At 39.5% G+C, this 21612-nt stretch overlaps 2 protein-coding genes across 33 annotated transcripts in view; both read right to left on the bottom strand.

The window, feature by feature from the left end:
• Positions 1 to 21612, bottom strand: part of LOC127422604 (zinc finger protein 501-like) — a 105822-nt gene that overhangs the window by 81353 nt on the left and 2857 nt on the right. For 3 of the 32 annotated variants that reach the window (XM_051666314.1, XM_051666315.1, XM_051666316.1), the window contains one exon: positions 2197 to 2449. The exons of 8 other annotated variants lie outside the window; for them this stretch is intronic. In XM_051666314.1, the coding sequence (XP_051522274.1) occupies positions 2197 to 2290 (94 nt within the window). In that variant the 5' untranslated portion in view covers positions 2291 to 2449. Of the gene's footprint in view, positions 1 to 2196; positions 2450 to 2819; positions 2927 to 3189; positions 3272 to 21068; positions 21325 to 21612 lie in introns of those variants that run through there. 21 more of the 32 variants (XM_051666302.1, XM_051666272.1, XM_051666304.1 and 18 more) reach the window with 16 other exon arrangements.
• LOC127422581 (zinc finger protein 91-like) overlaps positions 634 to 21612 on the bottom strand; it is a 95620-nt gene continuing 74641 nt past the window's right edge. The window contains exon 7 of the mRNA XM_051666231.1: positions 634 to 1952. The gene's annotated coding sequence lies outside the window, so the exon portion shown is untranslated. The remainder of the gene's footprint in view (positions 1953 to 21612) is intronic.

Here is a 21612-nt window from a genome sequence, read left to right as displayed (position 1 = left end):
TAAACAGTTCTCTTTGACTCCAGAAAAGATTGAATTATCAATGTAGTTCAGTCCTCTCATGTTGCAGGTTTTGTGCAGCTAAGTGTTTAGACGTAGCAACCGAGAAAACATATTTGTTCCTCGGGCTGGGAGTGGTCCTCTGGTGAACAACTGAACTTTCAATTCAGTTGAGCCCTGAAGGGCATTGATACAACCTTAGGCACGTAGACTTTTATAAGTTTAATGTCATTTAAATGACAAGCCAGACTCCAGTGTTCATCACAGACTGAGCCAATTCTGGCTCATCCTACATGTTCTGTTCAGAGGCCACACATATATGTTCCACAGCTCTGGAAATGCATACTTGCGTTAAGCCGGCCATTTGTGAGCCAGCGCATCCATGCCCAGCGGGGCTTGGGACATGGAGTACCAAAGAGGACAGTGGGCGTTCACTGTGGAGCCGAAGAGTTAGATTTCTGCATTGCCAAATATTTCCCAAATCCTCATCACTGTCTGAGGATGAAGTCTCCATTACCCTGGTAATGCTCTCTGGCGTGACAACAGATCCGTTCCGAAATTCAGACGGTCCATGGTAAAGCATTTTAGCATAAGGCTGCAACATAACAAAATGTGAAAAAAATGAAGGGGCCCGAATACTTTCTGAATGCACTGTTTATGTTTAGCAGATATACAGTAGTGTTACGTAGAAAGAGCTCAGGTGTTAATGAACCTGGTTTGAAATAAGCTTTAGGAAACCAAGACACAAATTCCAAATAAATAAATAAGAAAACAACAGCTGAATTTGAAAAGAGCACACAACTGTTTCATACAAACAATCTTTATTCAGTTCATTTAACAATAAGTGTTTATTTTTTACATGCTTGTTTTGAAAGGTGTATTAATAATGAATTTCAAGCTTTAAAATTGATTTTATAGATTTCTCCTAAATTTCTTGTGGTGAAAAGGGCAAACTACACTACATGTAATTTATGCAAAGTAACTTTTTAGATTGGACACCTTAGTCTCACATTATTCATTATGACATTTGCTTACTGAAAAACGCTTTTTTGTTGTTGTTGTTGTTGTGAATAATTAGATACTGTAATCAGGTAAAACTCCTCCCACATAGACTGCACTGGTTCGGTATCTACCTGTATGAACTTTCTGATGTGTTTTCAATTGTCCTGACTGAGCAAAACTTTTGTCACAATGTGAGCACTCGAACGGTTTCTCTCCAGTATGAACTCTCTGATGTCTTTTCAGTGGTCCTAACCTAACAAAACTTTTGTCACATTGAGAGCACTTGTACGGTTTCTCACCAGTATGAATTCTCTCGTGTGTTTTCAGGTCTCCTGACACAGTGAAGCACTTGTCACAATGTGAGCACTTGTAAGGTTTTTCTCCAGTATGAATTCTCTGGTGTCTTTTCAAGTCGCTGGCTGCAGTGAAGCCCTTTCCACACTCAGAACAGACATGATCTTTAACACCAGTGTGTGTTTTCTCATGAGCTTTCAAAATGCTCAGAGATGAAAAACACTTTCCACATGAACACAAGTACGGCCTCACATGAACATTCAGATGTTTTCTTAGAACTGAAGCTGAAATAAAACTTTCACCACACTGATCACAATGAAAAGGATTTAGACCAGAGTGAGCGAGTAAATGACTACTGAAAGTGGGTGCCCTTTTAAAACTCTTGCCACACTCAGGGCATGTAAAAGGTTTTTCTCCAGTATGAGTTTTTATGTGTTTCTTAAGACTGTGTTTACGTGTAAAACTCTTTCCACACTGAGAGCAGGTGAAAGAGTTTTTGTCCTCTGTTGTTTGAGTTTTGTTTTGTGAGAAATTATTTTCAGTCTCTGCACAACTAAAAAAGGATTTTTCTCCACTTAAGAAATGATGAGGCTTCTGATACTGATGTTCCTCCACCACTTCATTCAGTTCTTGGCTTTCTTCTTTCACTTTTATGATGTCTAAAAATGAACATATTAAATCATTACAAATCAGATCAGGAGAGAATGTGAAACAGACGTCAAGTATCAATTTGTGGTGATTCTGAAAAGGAAAATAACTGATGTACAAAGTTATGTCCATTTAGATGCATTGTTCTGTGTTATTTGTATATTTTCAGCTTCAAAATCTGGTGAACTGCATGAAGTTTTGTAACATTAATGTTCCTCAGCAGTAAATAATGAAGGATCAAGAATGGACACCAACCTATTTGTTCCTCAGTATCTTCATGTTTTATGTTGTATGGCTCTAGATAACTCATGTCTTCTTTCTCTTCTTTAACAAACTCCATCTTTTCCATAGTATATCACACAGACTTCAGTTGTTACACCTGGAGATCTTCCTGCTGGTCTGAAGAACTTCTCTTGTAGGATGATGGGAATATTCATAGTATTTATTGGTGAATTTATTGTAGGAGTGGCTTCAATGCTGTGATGTTTGGAGGCCCAAAGAACCAGATCTGCACAAATGAAAAATAAATAGCTTACTGAATTTATATTTCTATACTAATTAATCAATTTTAACTACATATTTACACATTCTTAAAATGTATTTATTTATATATTAATATATGTAGTTTTTTTATTTTCTTTATTTTATTCTCATTCACTTTTGTCTGTCTTGCCTTGTCTCGTTCTTATTTCTCATTTAATATTCACATTTATTTAAGAACATTGTTTGGTTCAAGGTCCACTTATATGGATGAAAAAACATCAAAATTCAAAGGAACTGAAAACTGAGTAAAGATAAAGCAAAACAATAATACAAATTACAAAAATACTAATTTTGTTCCCCCCATAACCAACAAACAGTAATAAATGATCAAATACCTCTCAGTGATTTGATGATCCTGATGATCCTGAGGGGATTTTTTTTGTACCTCTTGTTAAAATCTATAACTAGTTTGGACCACATTCAGCTGCAGTGTGAACATAATCTCACATTTACACAAATTTCGGTTAAATGACATATGTGGAAACAAAAAAACAAAAAAAAACCCACCAAAAATACAATAAATTTAATACAATGGAAGACAAATTCCAACAGTAAATAAATACTGTTTTTGTTCCCCAAAACTATTAAAACAGTTAATAATTAAGAGTTTAGTGGAACACTCGAACAACCTCCATTCAGATCATTTTAGCCCCATTCTGACTGAATTCATCATTAGATGTAAGTTAAAAGTGTGTATTTGTTTACCTTTTGTAGTATTTGTTCTCTCTCTTCTTCGGATTGTTTTTTGTGCTCGCTCTCAAACTGCTGCCGCAAACGCGCTCTCCACTGTCGTGAACACAATGAACTAGTCATCCTCCAGGGGGCGCTGTATGGCTAAAGTAGAATTCTACATCGAGTTGCATTCAAGCATTCAAGGGTGCTTGTTTTATTGGAGCTCTTTGGAATGTCTTCTGGAATGTGAGCTAGATTTTGTTTTTCTTTAATAGTTTTGCTTTCCCTCGCAATATATTTACCATGGTTTTACATGGTTTTACTACAGTAAATATATTTTAACCTTGATATTCCTAGTAAAACGATCGTAAAATGAAAACTATGGTAATAAGAATAATAGTTTTGTGGTCATTATGGTTTTACTACAAATACCATGGTAAAACCATAGTAACCAAGATTAAGCATGGTTAATGCATAGTAAAATCATGATTACTATATGTATACAGTGTACTATATTTAAAACATGGTTTCTGCCACACACACACACACACAAACAATGTTTGGCCTACAACAGTCATTTTTCTTAAAATATTACTATAGTCAAACCATGATTTCCATCAAAAACTATGGTTACTTACTACAGCCTAAAATATAACTATAGTAAAACCATGTTTCCACCCCCCAACAAAAATGAGAGAAAAAAATCTTGGAACTGTCATATATACAGTAAAGCCATGGTTTTACTACAGTAACTATTATGGTATTTGTGTAGTAAAGCCATAATAACTACAAAATTAACATTTTTACTACCAGAGATTTCAACCTTCTGTATTATCACTATGTTTTCACAGCGAATATCATGGTTAAAATATGGTTATTGTGGAAAAACCATGGTAAACTTATTGCGAGGTAATGCAAAACTTATTGGGAAGGCACGCAAAACTATTTCAGAAAAAAAAATTCCCGCAAAGCCTCTTAGAGGACAGGTCGGCATTTTTTTCTGAAATAGTTTTGTGTGCCCTCGCAAAACATTTACCATGGTTTTCCTAAAATAACCATATTTTATTCTGATATTTGTAGTAAAACCACTGTATTAATACAGGAAAACAAAAACTATGGTGATAAAAATCATAATTTTGTGGTTATTTGTGGATACAGCATACTGTATTAAAACCATGGTTTCCACCAAAAAAAAAAAAAAAAAAAAAACATGGTTACCTTACTTCTCATAGTTTGGCTACTACAATATTACCATAGTAAAACCATGGTTTCCGTCAAAATATATATATTTTTTAATAATAATAATAATAATAAGGGTTAGCCTACAACAAACATGGTTACTACAATATTACTAGGCTATATAAATATATATATATATATATATATATATATATATATATATATATATATATATATATATATATATATTTTCCGCCAAAAACTACGGTTACTACAGTCTACAATATCGGTGGCACTTTATCTTAATGTAACATTTGTTAATGCATTATGTATCATTAACTAACAATGAACACAATACTTTTACAGTTTTTATTCACCTTTGTTAATGTTAGTTCATTAAAATAAAATGTTTCATTGATAATGTTAGTTCATATTGCATTTTAAAAATCATGTGTTGAAATGAACATTAACCAATGTTAATAAATGCTGAAAAAGTATTATTCATTGTTAGTTCATGTTAACTAATGTTGTTAACTAATGTTAACAAATGTAACCTTATTTTAAAGTGTTACCACAATACTACTATAGTAAACCCAAAGTTAAACAATGATATTTGAATAGTAAAACCATGAAATCCACAAAATTATTTTTAGTACCATAGTTTTCAATCTTCTGTTTTATCACTATGGTGTCACTATGAATATCATGATTAAAATATGGGTACTGTAGTCAAACCATGTATATGTATTGCGAGAGAACACAAAACTATTTAAGAAAAAAATTCCCGCCCTGTCCTCTAAGAGCCTCCATATATTAGGGACATTTGTGCAATACACATTTTACATATATTAATTCCAGGGATTATTATCTGGAGGCAAAACAAGATATTTCATTTCAATAAAACTTTAAGGTGGAATTAATAATTTCAAAATATATTTGTACTATACAGCTGATATAAACTCAGCAAAAAAGAAACGTCCTCTCACTTTCAACTGCTTTTATTTTCAGCAAACTTAACGTGTAAATATTTGTATATGAACATAAAAAGATTCAACAACTAAGACATAAACTGAACAAGTCTCACAGACATGTGACTAACAGAAATGGAATAATGTGTCCCTGAAAATCAAAAGTAACAGTCAGTATCTGGTGTGGCCACCAGCTGCATTAAGTACTGCAGTGCATCTCCTCCTCATGGACTGCACCAGATTTGCCAGTTCTTGCTGTGAGATGTTACCCCACTCTTCCGCCAAAGCACTTGCAAGTTCCTGGACATTTCTGGGGGGAATGGCCCTAGCCCTTACCCTCCGATCCAACAGGTCCCAGACGTACTCAATGGGACTGAGATCCGGGCTCTTCACTGGCCATGGCAGAACAATGACATTCCTGTCTTACAGGAAATCATGCACAGAATGAGCCGTGTGGCTGGTGGTATTGTCATGCTGGAGGGTCATGTCAGGATGAGCCTGCAGGAAGGGTACCACATGAGGGAGGAGGATGTCTTCCACCATTCCGAACATGGCGGCGACGTGGTGTCGAATCTTGGCAGGTGCTGCGATTGCGACTGCAACTAGTTGGCCGTTTTCTTTACTTGTCAGAGGCCGTATCAAATTTTATAAGTAGAGTTAAACGTTGCAATCATGAAAAAATTTAGTCTACGTTTTGTGGTGTGTTTTTTACACTACTACTTTCTTCCACTATTGCATTACTGGTACGCATTGTGTCCAGAGCTCTTCACGCAGATCAGCTATGCTTCAGGAACTCAAGCAACTACCACGTTGGGCAGGGAAAAAACTGTCTACATTTTGATCCTCTCCCGGTATCTATCCGCGCGGGAAGTGATCATCAAAACTTACTTGGCCATTATGCAATTTATTCATCTGTTTTGGATCATGGACGCGCTGTGATATGTAAACAGACCACTAGACAGCGGCGATTCGCTGCATCTCCCCGAAAGACTTATGACTTTTTGCTTATCTTGCTGCTGCTCTCCGGGGATGTTCAACTAAATCCAGGACCGGTTTACCCAGGAATACTGCAGGACTCTGGAGTTGAGCCTCATTTGGAAACAACCATGGTGGTGTCTCACAAAAAGGTGAGTGCATGGGGATTTCCTGTAGATCTACCTGGCCTCCCATACAATGAAGTGAGTTTAATTAACAACGTACACAACGCTCCAGGGTATGATATCTCTACACTGCTTTCCGGTGATTTAACAAGATCTACCAAGGCATCAACGTATAAAGCAAATGCTTCCTCGTGTCGAAATCCTGCAGTAAGGAAGCAGACCCTATGTAGGATCTTTCAGACTGTTAACCATGCGAAGGTCCTATGGGACCCCAAAGTGAAACCGAGAGGACTTTTTGGTGGACATTTGAATATTAGAAGTATTGTTTCAAAGAGCGAACAGTTGTCTCATTTATTATCCAACTCAAATTTGGACTTCCTTTGTATCTCTGAAACGTAGTTGCAACAATCATCTTCTTCTAGTGTATTTATCATGTCTGGATATCAATGTTTTAGAAGGGATAGATCCTCAGGAAGGGAAGGGGGAGTGTTAATATATGTCAAGAATGGCATTAAGTGTGAACGTCTTATGTTTAACTCCATTAATGATTTAGAGTTTGTGGGGTTGAAAATTATTCTATCTCCTCAAATGTAATTTATTGTTATATGTGTATATAGACCCCCTTCAGCAAACAATACATTCTACGATCAACTTACAGGATTTTTAAAAGAATGTAATCATAACAAAGAAATAATTCTTATGGGTGATTTTAATTTGAACTGGGAAGACAAATTAAAGAGGAACAAATTGAAAACTATTGCAGATAAATTTCACCTAAATCAGTTAATTAAAGGGCCAACAAGATTTGCTAAATCTTCAAAGACACAGTTAGATTTAATATTCACTAACAAACCTGAAAGGATAATCAAGAGTTATAATTTGATCACTGGGTTATGTGATCATAATTTAACTTTGGTTGCACGGAAACTAAGGATAAACAGATTTAAAAATAATACAGTAACTTCTACTAATGTTTTTCATTGTATGCCTAAAGGAAAGTTAGTAGCATTTGATGAGGAAATAGCTGGTTTAAAGTGAAATGATATATTATCTTCAAAGGATATAGATTATGATTGTAATACATTTTTTTAATAGAATTAATTCTGTAAGAGATAAATTTACTGTTAGAGTTCAGAAAAAATTCAAGCATAAAAATAATTTACCATGGTTCAATGAGAATTTATGGAAGCTGATGAAGAATAGGGATTCAGCATTAAAAAAAGCTATTAAGTCTGGAAGAGACATTGATAGGCTCTGTTATAAAGGTCTGCGAAATAAAGTTATTCGAGAGCTGAGAGTAGCTAAATCCAGTTACTGTCTTCATCTAATGTACGAGGCAAAAGCAATAGCAAGCTAATTTGGAAAAACGTAAATACTCTTTTATGGAAGGAACCAAATTTTATAGGAGATTTTAAGCTCAAAGTTCAGGGAAAGCTAATTGAAGACATTGCTACTACTTTTAATAGTTTTTTTATTTTTTATTATTAATTCTGTTAATGAATTAGGGGAAAAATTTGCAAGAAGGGAAATAAATATTCTTCCAATTGATGATGTGGGTCAAGGTTTTAATCTAACCATGACTAATGAAATGCAAGTTAACAAAGTTATTAGCTCATTAAAAAATTCTAAATGTAGAGCTGCTCATCAATTTGACACTATGTTTGTAAATACTCACAAAGATATTTTAACCCCTGTCATTCCTCATTTAATTAATTTGTCATTTGAATATAGTGTTTTTCCTATTGCATGGAAACAAGCCATTGTTTCTCCTATTTTTAAATCTGGAGATCATTATGTAGTTAGTAATTATAGACCCATAAGCATACTGCCAGTACTCTCAAAGGTTGCGGAGAAGATAGTTTTTGAACAACTGACATCCTATCTTAATACAGTTAAGTTTGGTTTACATTGTATGCAGTTTGGTTTTAGAGTAAATTATTCTACTGAAACAGCTACTTTACATTTAATAGAGCAAATCAAATCTAGACTTGACAAAGGAGGATTAGTTGGTGCTATATTTTTAGATTTGCAGAAAGCCTTTGATACAGTTAATCACAAAGTTCTTCTTTCTAAACTGTCTAAGTTTCAGTTTTCATCTGGAGCTTTAGCGTGAATATCCTCATATTTATCAAATAGAGAACAATGTGTAAAATTTAAAGGGGTTCAGTCCTGTAACTTACATTATACAATGGGTGTACCCCAAGGATCAGTGTTAGGTTCCTTATTATTTAGTCTGTATATTAATGATCTCCCACAACAGTGTGAAGGGATACAAGTGCAAATGTATGCTGATGATACTGTTATTTTTACACAGACGAGAACAGTAGAGTTAGCAGTGGAGAAGTTAAAAGCTGCTATGAAAAGGATTACACAGTGGCTAGAGCAATCGTGTCTTAGCCTGAACATTGGTAAAACAAAAGGGATGTTCTTCTCTAAAACAAATGTTCATTCCCCCAATGTTGATATTTTTATTAATGGTGAAAAGATAGAAATAGTTACTGAGTTCAATTATCTCAGCAATATTGGACTCAAATCTTAGTTTTACAAAACATGTAAAGAAAATGGTGAGGACTATTAAATATAACTTGGCAAATTTTAGACAAATTAGGCAATGTCTCTCTGTTGATGTAGCTAAAACTTTCATGCACACTATGATCCTTTCTCATATGTCATACTGTCTGTCATGTTGGGGTCAAGCTGGTAAAACTGTGATTAAACCCTTAAAATCCCTATATAAACAGACTTTAAAAATGTTAGATAAAAAACCAAACCATTATCATCATTGTAGGATCTTAGAGAGACATAATTTTTTGAGTTTTGACAATTTTAGACTTTTTTCAAATTTGTGTATGGTATATAAAATGTTAAACGGTTTGGCTCCTTCTGTACTCTGTGATTTTGTTCATTTTCTTCTAAAAACTCTGAGATCTACTAGATTATCATCCATAAGTGATTGTGTTGTTCCTTTTCGTCATTCTGCTTTTGGACTATCGTCTTTCTCAGTGAAAGCTACTACTCAATGGAATGCCTTATCAGAGGATATAAAAGGGTGTACATCTATTGGTCTTATAAAAAATCTTTTTTAAAATTGACCCAACTCTGTAAACATTGACATGGTTGCAGTTAAATTGACTCATTAATAATTTTTTCATTTGTTTATTTTTTTGGCCCTGATAGGATGTGTGTGTGTGTGTGTATATGTATGTTTTATTGTATGTAGGAACTGTTTGTGTTATTTTATCATTTATGTGATGACCTGCCTGGGAACTGCAGATGAAAATTAGCCTTTGGCTAAATCCGGTACAATGCATGAAATGGAAACATTTATGTAAAAAATTGTATGGTCCCTTTTCAAATAAATAAATAAATAAATAAATAAAACGACCATTCCACAGGTGCATGTTCATTAATTGTTTATGGTTCATTGAACAAGCATGGAAAACATTGTTTAAACCCTTTACAATAAAGAGCTGTAAAGTTATTTGGATTTTTACAAAATTATCTTTAAAATACAGTGTCCTGAAAAAAGGGATGTTTCTTTTTTTGCTGAGTTTCATCTAACAAATCTCCGCTCTCTTCCTAACAAAACAGACAAACTACATCTCCTCACCCGTACAAACAAGGACTTTTCAAACTCTGCTGCCTTGTACTTCACAGAAACCTGGCTGAGTGAAGCCAATCCAGACAGTGCGTTACATCTGCTGTAACGCATCGCGTATTTAACGGGGAAAACGAGAGGCGGTGTAACATGCTTTTACATCAATAAAAGTTGGTGTGCAGATGTAACAGCATTAAACGAGATGTGCTGTCCTAATTTGGAAGTGCTCTTTATTAACTGTATGCCTTTCTACTCGCCACGGGAGTTTTCTTCGTTTATTCTGGTGAGTGTTTATATCCCACCACACACGTGCGTGAACACAGCGCTGCAACAGCTGGCTGATCAATTCAAAGACATGGAACAAAAATACTCTGACTCAGTTATTAATATTCTTGGGGATTTTAACAAAGCAAACCTCACACGTGAACTGCCCAAATACAAACAGAACATTACATGCCCCACCAGAGACAGAAATATACTGGAACATTGCTACACAACAATAAAGGATGCATATCGCTCTGTCCCTAGAGCAGCTTTGGGACTCTCTGATCATTGTCTGGTTCAACTTCTTCCAACCTACAGGCAGAAACTAAAATCTGCTAAACCTGTAGTAAGGACTGTAAAGAGATGGACCAATGAAGCAGAGCTGGAACTACAAGCCTGCTTTGACTGCACTGATTGGAGTGTTTTTGAGGCTGCAGATGCCAATCTGAATGAGCTCACAGATACTGTTACATCATATATCAGTTTCTGTGAGGATATGTGCATTCAATCTGGGACTTATTTAATATACAACAACAACTAACTGTGGTTTACAGCAGAACTCAGGCAGCTTCATCAGGCCAAAGAGGATGCTTACAGAGGTGGGGATAAAGTCTTGTACAATCAGGCCAGGAACACACTGGATAAGGAAATCAGAGTGGCTAAAAGAAGATACTCTGAGAAGCTGAAAAACACGTTTTCAGCAAACGACCCTGCATCAGTGTGGAGTGGCCTGAAACAACTTTTGAACTACAAGACTCCTACCCCCAACACTGTAGCGGACCAACAACTTGAATGTGTTCTACTGTAGATTTGAAAGGCCCAATCTCACACCCCACATCTGCTCTGACCTTCACTTCACACAAACCCCAACACCTCCTGCAACCCCCCTCCTCCCCACTCCTGCTACTCAACCTGCTCTTAAGATCTGTGAAGAAGAGGTGTGCTGTGTCTTCTGAAAACAAAAGACACAGAAAGCACAGGGCCCAGACGGCATTTCACCGGCTTGTCTTAAATCCTGTGCTAACCAGCTGGCCCCCATCTTCACACAGATCTTAAACAGATAACTGGAGCAGTGTGAAGTTCCCTGCTGCTTCAAACGCTCAGTCATCATTCCTGTCCCAAAGAAACCCAAAATCACAGGACATGATATCTGTGGTCATGAAATAATTTGAGAGACTGGTGTTGGCCCACCTGAAGGACATCACTGGACCCTTTCTAGATCCCCTTCAATTTGCTTATCGAGCAAACAGGTCTGTGAAGGATGCAGTCAACATTGGTTTGCATCATATCCTGCAACATCTGGACAGACCAGGGACATATGCAAGGATCCTTTTTGTTGACTTCAGTTTGGCTTTCAACACCATCATCCCAGCTATTCTCCAGACTAAATTACACCAACCCTCTGTTCCCACGTCTATCTGTCAGTGGTTTACCAGCTTTCTGACAGACAGGCAGCAGCTAGTGAGGCAGGGGAAATTCACTTCCAGCACCTGTACAATCAGCACAGGTGCCCCCCAGGGATGTGTGCTCTCTCCACTACTCTTCTCCCTGTATACAAACGACTGCACAGCCATGGATCTCTCTGTCAAGCTCCTGAAGTTTGCAGACGACACCAGTGTCATCGGCCTCATCCAAGATTACGATGAGTCTGTATACAGAAGATAGGTCGAACGGCTGGCTCACTGATGTAGTCAAAACAACCTGGAGCTGAACACACTCAGAACAGTGGAGATGATTGTGGACTTTAGGAGGAACACCCCAACACTGACTGCCCTCACCATTCTGAAAAGCACTGTGGCAGCAGTGGAGTCATTCAGGTTCCTGGGCACTACCATCTCACAGGACTTGAAGTGGGAGACCCACATTGACTCCATTGTGAAAAGGCCCAGCAGAGGTTGTACATCCTTCGCCAGCTGAGGAACTTCAACCTGCCACAGGTGCTGCTAATACAGTTTTACTCAGCAGTCATTGAGTCTGTCCTCTGCACTCCAGTAACTGTCTGGTTTGGTGCAGCTATGAAATCGGACATCAGAAGACTACAAAGGACAGTTCGGACTGCTGAGCAGATTATTGGTTGCCCCCTGCCCTCCCTTCAAAAACTGTACACATCCAGAGTGAGGAAAAAGGCTAGAAAAATCACTCTGGACCCCACTCATCCAGCCCACTAACTTTTTGAACAGTTGCCTTCTGGCCGATGCTACAGAGCACTGAGCACCAGAACCGTCAGGCACAGGAACAGTTTTTACAGTTATTTGGATTTTTACAAAATTATCTTTAAAATACAGTGTCCTGAAAAAAGGGATGTTTCTTTTTTTGCTGAGTTTCATCTAACAAATCTCCGCTCTCTTCCTAACAAAACAGACAAACTACATCTCCTCACCCGTACAAACAAGGACTTTTCAAACTCTGCTGCCTTGTACTTCACAGAAACCTGGCTGAGTGAAGCCAATCCAGACAGTGCGTTACATCTGCTGTAACGCATCGCGTATTTAACGGGGAAAACGAGAGGCGGTGTAACATGCTTTTACATCAATAAAAGTTGGTGTGCAGATGTAACAGCATTAAACGAGATGTGCTGTCCTAATTTGGAAGTGCTCTTTATTAACTGTATGCCTTTCTACTCGCCACGGGAGTTTTCTTCGTTTATTCTGGTGAGTGTTTATATCCCACCACACACGTGCGTGAACACAGCGCTGCAACAGCTGGCTGATCAATTCAAAGACATGGAACAAAAATACTCTGACTCAGTTATTAATATTCTTGGGGATTTTAACAAAGCAAACCTCACACGTGAACTGCCCAAATACAAACAGAACATTACATGCCCCACCAGAGACAGAAATATACTGGAACATTGCTACACAACAATAAAGGATGCATATCGCTCTGTCCCTAGAGCAGCTTTGGGACTCTCTGATCATTGTCTGGTTCAACTTCTTCCAACCTACAGGCAGAAACTAAAATCTGCTAAACCTGTAGTAAGGACTGTAAAGAGATGGACCAATGAAGCAGAGCTGGAACTACAAGCCTGCTTTGACTGCACTGATTGGAGTGTTTTTGAGGCTGCAGATGCCAATCTGAATGAGCTCACAGATACTGTTACATCATATATCAGTTTCTGTGAGGATATGTGCATTCAATCTGGGACTTATTTAATATACAACAACAACTAACTGTGGTTTACAGCAGAACTCAGGCAGCTTCATCAGGCCAAAGAGGATGCTTACAGAGGTGGGGATAAAGTCTTGTACAATCAGGCCAGGAACACACTGGATAAGGAAATCAGAGTGGCTAAAAGAAGATACTCTGAGAAGCTGAAAAACACGTTTTCAGCAAACGACCCTGCATCAGTGTGGAGTGGCCTGAAACAACTTTTGAACTACAAGACTCCTACCCCCAACACTGTAGCTGACCAACAACTTGAATGTGTTCTACTGTAGATTTGAAAGGCCCAATCTCACACCCCACATCTGCTCTGACCTTCACTTCACACAAACCCCAACACCTCCTGCAACCCCCCTCCTCCCCACTCCTGCTACTCAACCTGCTCTTAAGATCTGTGAAGAAGAGGTGTGCTGTGTCTTCTGAAAACAAAAGACACAGAAAGCACAGGGCCCAGACGGCATTTCACCGGCTTGTCTTAAATCCTGTGCTAACCAGCTGGCCCCCATCTTCACACAGATCTTAAACAGATAACTGGAGCAGTGTGAAGTTCCCTGCTGCTTCAAACGCTCAGTCATCATTCCTGTCCCAAAGAAACCCAAAATCACAGGACATGATATCTGTGGTCATGAAATAATTTGAGAGACTGGTGTTGGCCCACCTGAAGGACATCACTGGACCCTTTCTAGATCCCCTTCAATTTGCTTATCGAGCAAACAGGTCTGTGAAGGATGCAGTCAACATTGGTTTGCATCATATCCTGCAACATCTGGACAGACCAGGGACATATGCAAGGATCCTTTTTGTTGACTTCAGTTTGGCTTTCAACACCATCATCCCAGCTATTCTCCAGACTAAATTACACCAACCCTCTGTTCCCACGTCTATCTGTCAGTGGTTTACCAGCTTTCTGACAGACAGGCAGCAGCTAGTGAGGCAGGGGAAATTCACTTCCAGCACCTGTACAATCAGCACAGGTGCCCCCCAGGGATGTGTGCTCTCTCCACTACTCTTCTCCCTGTATACAAACGACTGCACAGCCATGGATCTCTCTGTCAAGCTCCTGAAGTTTGCAGACGACACCAGTGTCATCGGCCTCATCCAAGATTACGATGAGTCTGTATACAGAAGATAGGTCGAACGGCTGGCTCACTGATGTAGTCAAAACAACCTGGAGCTGAACACACTCAGAACAGTGGAGATGATTGTGGACTTTAGGAGGAACACCCCAACACTGACTGCCCTCACCATTCTGAAAAGCACTGTGGCAGCAGTGGAGTCATTCAGGTTCCTGGGCACTACCATCTCACAGGACTTGAAGTGGGAGACCCACATTGACTCCATTGTGAAAAGGCCCAGCAGAGGTTGTACATCCTTCGCCAGCTGAGGAACTTCAACCTGCCACAGGTGCTGCTAATACAGTTTTACTCAGCAGTCATTGAGTCTGTCCTCTGCACTCCAGTAACTGTCTGGTTTGGTGCAGCTATGAAATCGGACATCAGAAGACTACAAAGGACAGTTCGGACTGCTGAGCAGATTATTGGTTGCCCCCTGCCCTCCCTTCAAAAACTGTACACATCCAGAGTGAGGAAAAAGGCTAGAAAAATCACTCTGGACCCCACTCATCCAGCCCACTAACTTTTTGAACAGTTGCCTTCTGGCCGATGCTACAGAACACTGAGCACCAGAACCGTCAGGCACAGGAACAGTTTTTTCCCACAGGCTATCCATCTCATGAACAGTTAAAACTGCCCTATTGAGCAATAATTATATGCAATTCACAGTTTAGACTTTTTATATTTATCCAACACATCCTACCTCTTCTGCCATTACATTCCCTTACACTGTTTATAACATATTTGTATTTGCGCTATATATATATATATATATATATATATATATATTGTATTTGCGCTGTATATATATATATATATATACATATACAGTATCTCACAGAAGTGAGTACACCCCTCACATTTTAGTAAATATTTTATTATATCTTTTCATGTGACAACACTGAAGAAGTGACACTTTGCTACAATGTAAAGTAGTGAGTGTACAGCTTGTATAACAGTGTAAATTTGCTGTCCCCTCAAAATAACTGAACACACAGCCATTAATGTCTAAACCGCTGGCAACAAAAGTGAGTACCCTAAGTGAAAATAATCGTATATTGATATTGTCTTATTGTGTATTCTATATATACTTCATTTTCTATCCATTTTTTATTTTTATTCTATTTCTATATATTTTAATTATTTTTTATTATTATCTCTGTCTTGTTGCTGTATTGTATTGTAATGGAAGCTCCTGTCACCAAGACAAATTCCTTGTATGTGTAAGCATACCTGGCAATAAAGCTGATTCTGATAGCTTAAGTGTTTATTTTTTACATGCTTGTTTTGAAAGGTGTATTAATAATGAATTTGAAGTTTTAAAATAGCATCCCACTGAAATGTAGCCAGGGCTCCAAACAAACCGAACGGAAGTGTCACAAATTGGTGTAATCCAAACGGTGTGGAGAAGGCAGTTTTTTCACGGGCAATTGGTGTCAAGGGGATCTGCCAATAACCCTTCGTCAAATCCAATGTCGAATAAAATCGAGCAGTGCCCAACCGATCGAGCAACTCATCAATGCGAGGCATTGGATATGCATCAAATTTAGACACCGCGTTGACTTTCCTATAATCCACACAGAACTGTACAGACCCGTCGCTCTTAGGCACTAGAACAACTGGGCTGGACCAGTCGCTGTGGGATTCTTCTATTACCCCCATATCGAGCACTGCATCCAATTCTTCCTGAACGATTTTCTTCTTGTGTTCGGGTAATCGGTAGGGGCAGCTACGTACCATGACCCCCGGCTTGGTCTCGATGTGGTGGTGAATGAGGTTTGTACGCCCCGGTAGAGGGGAGAACACATCCGCAAACTCCTGTTGCAACCTAGCAACCTCCGCGAGTTGACTCGGTGAGAGGTGGTCTCCGCAAGTGACCGGGGTGAACTGTTTATGTTTTGAACTCACCTCCGGGCCGAGCTCCGCCTTCTCAGGAACTACCATAGCCAACGTCACAGGGACCGCCTCCCTCCACAATTTCAGGAGATTGAGGTGGTATATTTGACGTGCGCCCCCTCTATCGGTTCGTTTAACCTCATAATCGAGATCTCCCACTCGTCGTGTGACCTCAAAGGGTCCTTGCCACTTGGCGAGTAATTTAGAGCTCGATGTGGGAAGCAATACAAGCACTTTATCTCCCGGTGCAAATTCCCTTAGCTGAGTTCCCCTGTCATACAGTCAGCGCTGTCGTTCTTGAGCTTGGAGCAAATTCTCCTGTGTTAGCTGCCCCAAAGTGTGGAGTTTTGCTCTAAGATCAAGAACGTATTGAATTTCATTTTTACTGTTTGAAGGTCCCTCCTCCCAGGACTCTCGCAATACATCAAGCACACCACGTGGGCGTCGCCCATACAGCAGCTCGAATGGGGAGAAGCCAGTGGAGGCTTGCGGGACCTCTCGTACTGCAAATAACAGGGGCTTGAGCCATTTATCCCAATTTCTAGCATCATTGTGCACGAACTTACGAATCATGTTTTTGAGGGTTTTATTAAATCGTTCCACCAGGCCATCCGTTTGAGGATGTTACACGCTGGTGCGAATTGATTTAATACTCAATAATTCGTACAGCTCGCATAGTGTCCGTGACATAAACGCTGTGCCCTGATCGGCGAGGATTTCTCACCGCTGCAGCCTCTCCCCCTCTCTCGTCATTATGACGTGGAGCTGTCGAGGACAGCCCCGGCTCCGCCTCTCCTGCCAAAGCATCGTACATTGCACATCTCCCTAATTTCATACAGGACCCATCCACACAAATTCCCTTTAATAAAACTCTAAAGTCAGGCCAATCAGTCTCCAAAATCAGCGGATGGGTGAGGTGGGAACTAACCGCGGCCTCCACTCTATGCTTTTTCCCCCGGAATTTAATCGTCAGGGTCACCACCGGATAATTGTGAATATCCCCGTGCGCACATTTCACCCTCACCGTTTTAGTTGTGCCCAAAGCCTCGGGTTGAACCGAGCGTTGGTGGATAGTGGTTTGATTACACCCGGTGTCCACCAATGCTTGGTGAGTACCCCCCTTGACACTTACCGGTATCCGGTACGCTCCGGCCCGGTCGGGGGCAGCCTGCGGGAGGTCAGAGACCCGCACCACCGTCCCCAGCCGCATCAGAGGGCACTGATCCTGGAAGTGGTCCGGGTCCCCGCACCTCCAGCAGGCTGGCCCAGGCGCTACGCCCGCACGTGCATTGGCGGGCGCTCCCCCCGAGGGGGAGAGCGGCGGGGCATCGGGGTAGGGAAAGGTGTCGCCTCCCACGCCCGGGGAACTGGTCTCGGTGTCTGAAGTCCTCCTCGTCTGCGTGGGGCAGGAACGGGCCCTGGGGAGAGAGCAGAACGAGAGGAGAGAGGGGAAGGGAATGAGGCAGGTGGAGGAGAGAGAGAGTAGGAGGGCTCTTCCGCCCTCGGGATCGCCGCCATGTGGTCCTCCGCAAGCCGGACGGCTTCCTCCAGTGCCGCCGGGCGGTGGCACTGAACCCACTCCGCCATCCCTTTCGGCAGTTGATGTATTAATTGCTCCACTACCACCTGGTCGATGATCCCGCCAACGCCGCGGTCCCCTCCTAGCAACCATCTTCGGCAGGCGTCGCGGAGTCGTTGGGCGAAGGCAAACGGGCGGTCGGAGCTCTCCAGCTTCAGGCTCTGGAAGAGTTGACGACTTTCTTCCGGACTCCGACCAACCCGTTGCAGGATGGCTTTCTTTAAGTCTCCGTAAGCCAGGAGGCTCATCGCTGGCAGTTGTTGGCTTCCCCGGACGGTAGCGGAATGAGTCAGGCCGCCCACTGGCCGAGCGGCCAGCCCCAGATCTCGGCGGTACGTTCGAACAGGTCCAGGAACGCCTCTGGGACAGGCTGCTTTTCCAGAGCAGCCTGTATTTCTCCTGAGGTTACCTGTGGGTTTTTCTTTGTATCCCGAACAATTCTTCTGGCAGTTGTGGCTTGGTCTACCTGACCTTGGCTTGGTATCAAGAGATCCCCAAATTTTCCACTTCTTAATAAGTGATTGAACAGTACTGACTGGCATTTTCAAGGCTTTGGATATCTTTTTATATCCTTTTCCATCTTTATAAATTTCCATTACCTTGTTACGCAGGTCTTTTGACAGTTCTTTTCTGCTCCTCATGGCTCAGTATCTAGCCTGCTCAGTGCATCCATGTGAGAGCTAACAAACTCATTGACAATTTATACACAGACACTAATTGCAATTTTATAAGCCACAGGTGTGGAACATTAACCTTTAATTGCCATTTAAACCTGTGTGTGTCACCTTGTCTGTCTGTAACAAGGCCAAACATTCAAGGGTGTCAACTTTTGATCAGGGCCATTTGGGTGATTTCTGTTATCATTATGATTTAAAAAGGAGCAAAACAACTATGTGATAATAAATGGCTGCATATGATCACTATCCTTAAATAAAAGACAGCTTATTTGGATAATCAGTCATATTTTCAAAATCAATGCCAAAATTTCACAATTTCTGCCAGGGTATGCAAACTTTTGTGCACAACTGTGTGTATATATATATATATATATATATATATACACAGTACTGTGCAGAAGTTTTAGGCACTTGTGAAAAATGTTGCATAGTGAGGATGTCTTCAAAAATAATGACATAAATAGTTTTCATTTATCACTTAATGTCATACAAAGTCCAATAAACATAAAAAAAAAAAGCTAAATCAATATTCGGTATGACCACCTTTGCCTTTAAAACAGCACCGATTCTCCTTGGTACATCTGGACACAGTTTTTCTTGGTTGTTGGCAGATAGGATGTTCCAAGTTCTTGGAGAATTCGCCACAGTTCTTCTATCTATTTATTCTTCTTATCTATGTCTCAATTGCTTCTGTCTCTTTATGTAATCTCAGACTGGCATGATGTTCAGTGGGGGGCTCTGTGGGGGCCATGACATCTGTTGCAGGGCTCCCTGTTCTTCTATTCTAATCTTTTCTATTTGCAAAAGTAATGTTTGGGAGTCTAACATTTATATTTCCTATTGACACACTAAAACCTAAGATATAAATAACCATCTTAAGACAAATGCTTTTGTGAAACATCTTATGTGCCTAAGACTTTTGCACAGTACTGTATATATATATAAGAGCACACAACTGTTTCATACAAACAATCTTTATTCAGTTCATTTTAGCTTAAGTGTTTATTTTTTACATGCTTTTTTGAAAGATGTATTAATAATGAATTTGAAGTTTTAAAATTGCATTCCACTTCACAACTGTAGATTTCTGAACTAATACTGAAATTTTTCCTAAATTTCTTGTGGTGAACAAGGTCAAACAACAGTACATGTAATTAATGCAAACTTTTTAGATTGGACGATTCCTCTCTGCAATAAACCTAAAACTCACATTATTCCTTATGACCTTTGCTTACTGAACAATGCTTTTTTTGTGAATAATTAGATATTGCAATCGGGTAAAACTCCTCCCACACTGGTTCGGTTTCTACCCGTATGAACTCTCTTATGTCTTTTCAATGGTCCTGACTTAACGAAACTTTTGTCACAATGTGAGCACTTGTACAGTTTTTCTCCAGTATGAACTCTCTGATGTGTTTTCAATGGTCCTAACTGAGCAAAACTTTTGTCACAGTGAGAGCACTTGAACGGTTTCTCTCCAGTATGAACTCTCTCGTGTGTTTTCAGGTTTCCTGACACAGTGAAGCACTTGTCACAATGTGAGCACTTGTACGGTTTTTCTCCAGTATGAATTCTCTGGTGTTTTTTCAAGTCGCAGGCTGCAGTGAAGCCCTTTCCACACTCAAAACAGACATGATCTTTAACACCAGTGTGTGTTTTCTCATGAGCTTTCAAAATGCTCAGAGATGAAAAACACTTTCCACATGAACACAAATATTGCCTTGCATGAACATTCAGATGTTTTCTTAGAACTGATTCTGAAATAAAACTTTCACCACACTGATCACAATGAAAAGGCTTTAGACCAGAGTGAGAGAGTAGATGATATCTGAAATTGGGTGCCCATTTAAAACTCTTTCCACACTGAGTACATGTAAAAGGTTTTTCTCCAGTGTGAATTCTTAAATGTGTTTTAAGACTGTGTTTACGTGTAAAACTCTTTCCACACTGAGAGCAGGTGAAAGAGTTTTTGTCCTCTGTTGTTTGAGTTTTGTTTTGTGAGAAATTATTTTCAGTCTCTGCACAACTAAAAAAGGATTTTTCTCCACTTAAATGATGAGGCTTCTGATACTGATGTTCCTCCACCACTTCATTCAGTTCTTGGCTTTCTTCTTTCACTTTTATAATGTCTAAAAAATGAACATATTAAATCATTACAAATCAAATCAGGAGAGAATGTGAAACAGACGTCAAGTATCAATTTGTGGTGATTCTAAAAAGGAAAATAACTGATGTACAAAGTTATGTCCATTTAGATGCATTGTTCTGTGTTATTTGTATATTTTCAGCTTCAAAATCTGGTGAACTGCATGAAGTTTTGTAACATTAATGTTCCTCAGCAGTAAATAATGAAGGCTCAAGAATGGACACCAACCTATTTGTTCCTCAGTATCTTCATGTTTTATGTTGTATGGCTCTAGATAACTCATGTCTTCTTTCTCCTCTTTAACAAACTCCATCTTTTCCATTGTATATCACACAGACTTCAGTTGTTACAACTGGAGATCTTCCTGCTGGTCTGAAGAACTTCTTCTCTTGTAGGATGATGGGAATATTCACAGTATTTATTGATGAATCTATTGTAGGAGTGGCTTCAATGCTGTGATGTTTGGAGGCCAAAAGAACCAGATCTGCACAAATGAAAAATAAATAGCTTACTGAATTTATATTTCTATACTAATTAATAAATTTTAAGTACATATCAAATCAAATCAAATCACTTTATTGTCACACAGCCATATACACAAGTGCAATGGTGTGTGAAATTCTTGGGTGCAGTTCCGATCAACATAACAGTCGTGACAGTGATGAGCCATATACCAATTCACAATAACATCAAATTAACACAGCACAATTTAAACATCTGATATACACATAATTACACTCAACAATATACAAATAATAACATAGTAGTAAAT

This window comes from Myxocyprinus asiaticus, chromosome 31 (genome assembly GCF_019703515.2).
Source record: "Myxocyprinus asiaticus isolate MX2 ecotype Aquarium Trade chromosome 31, UBuf_Myxa_2, whole genome shotgun sequence".
NCBI lineage: Eukaryota > Metazoa > Chordata > Actinopteri > Cypriniformes > Catostomidae > Myxocyprinus > Myxocyprinus asiaticus.
Note: the sequence above shows the minus strand (reverse complement) of the source record. Positions and strands in the feature narration are given on the sequence as shown.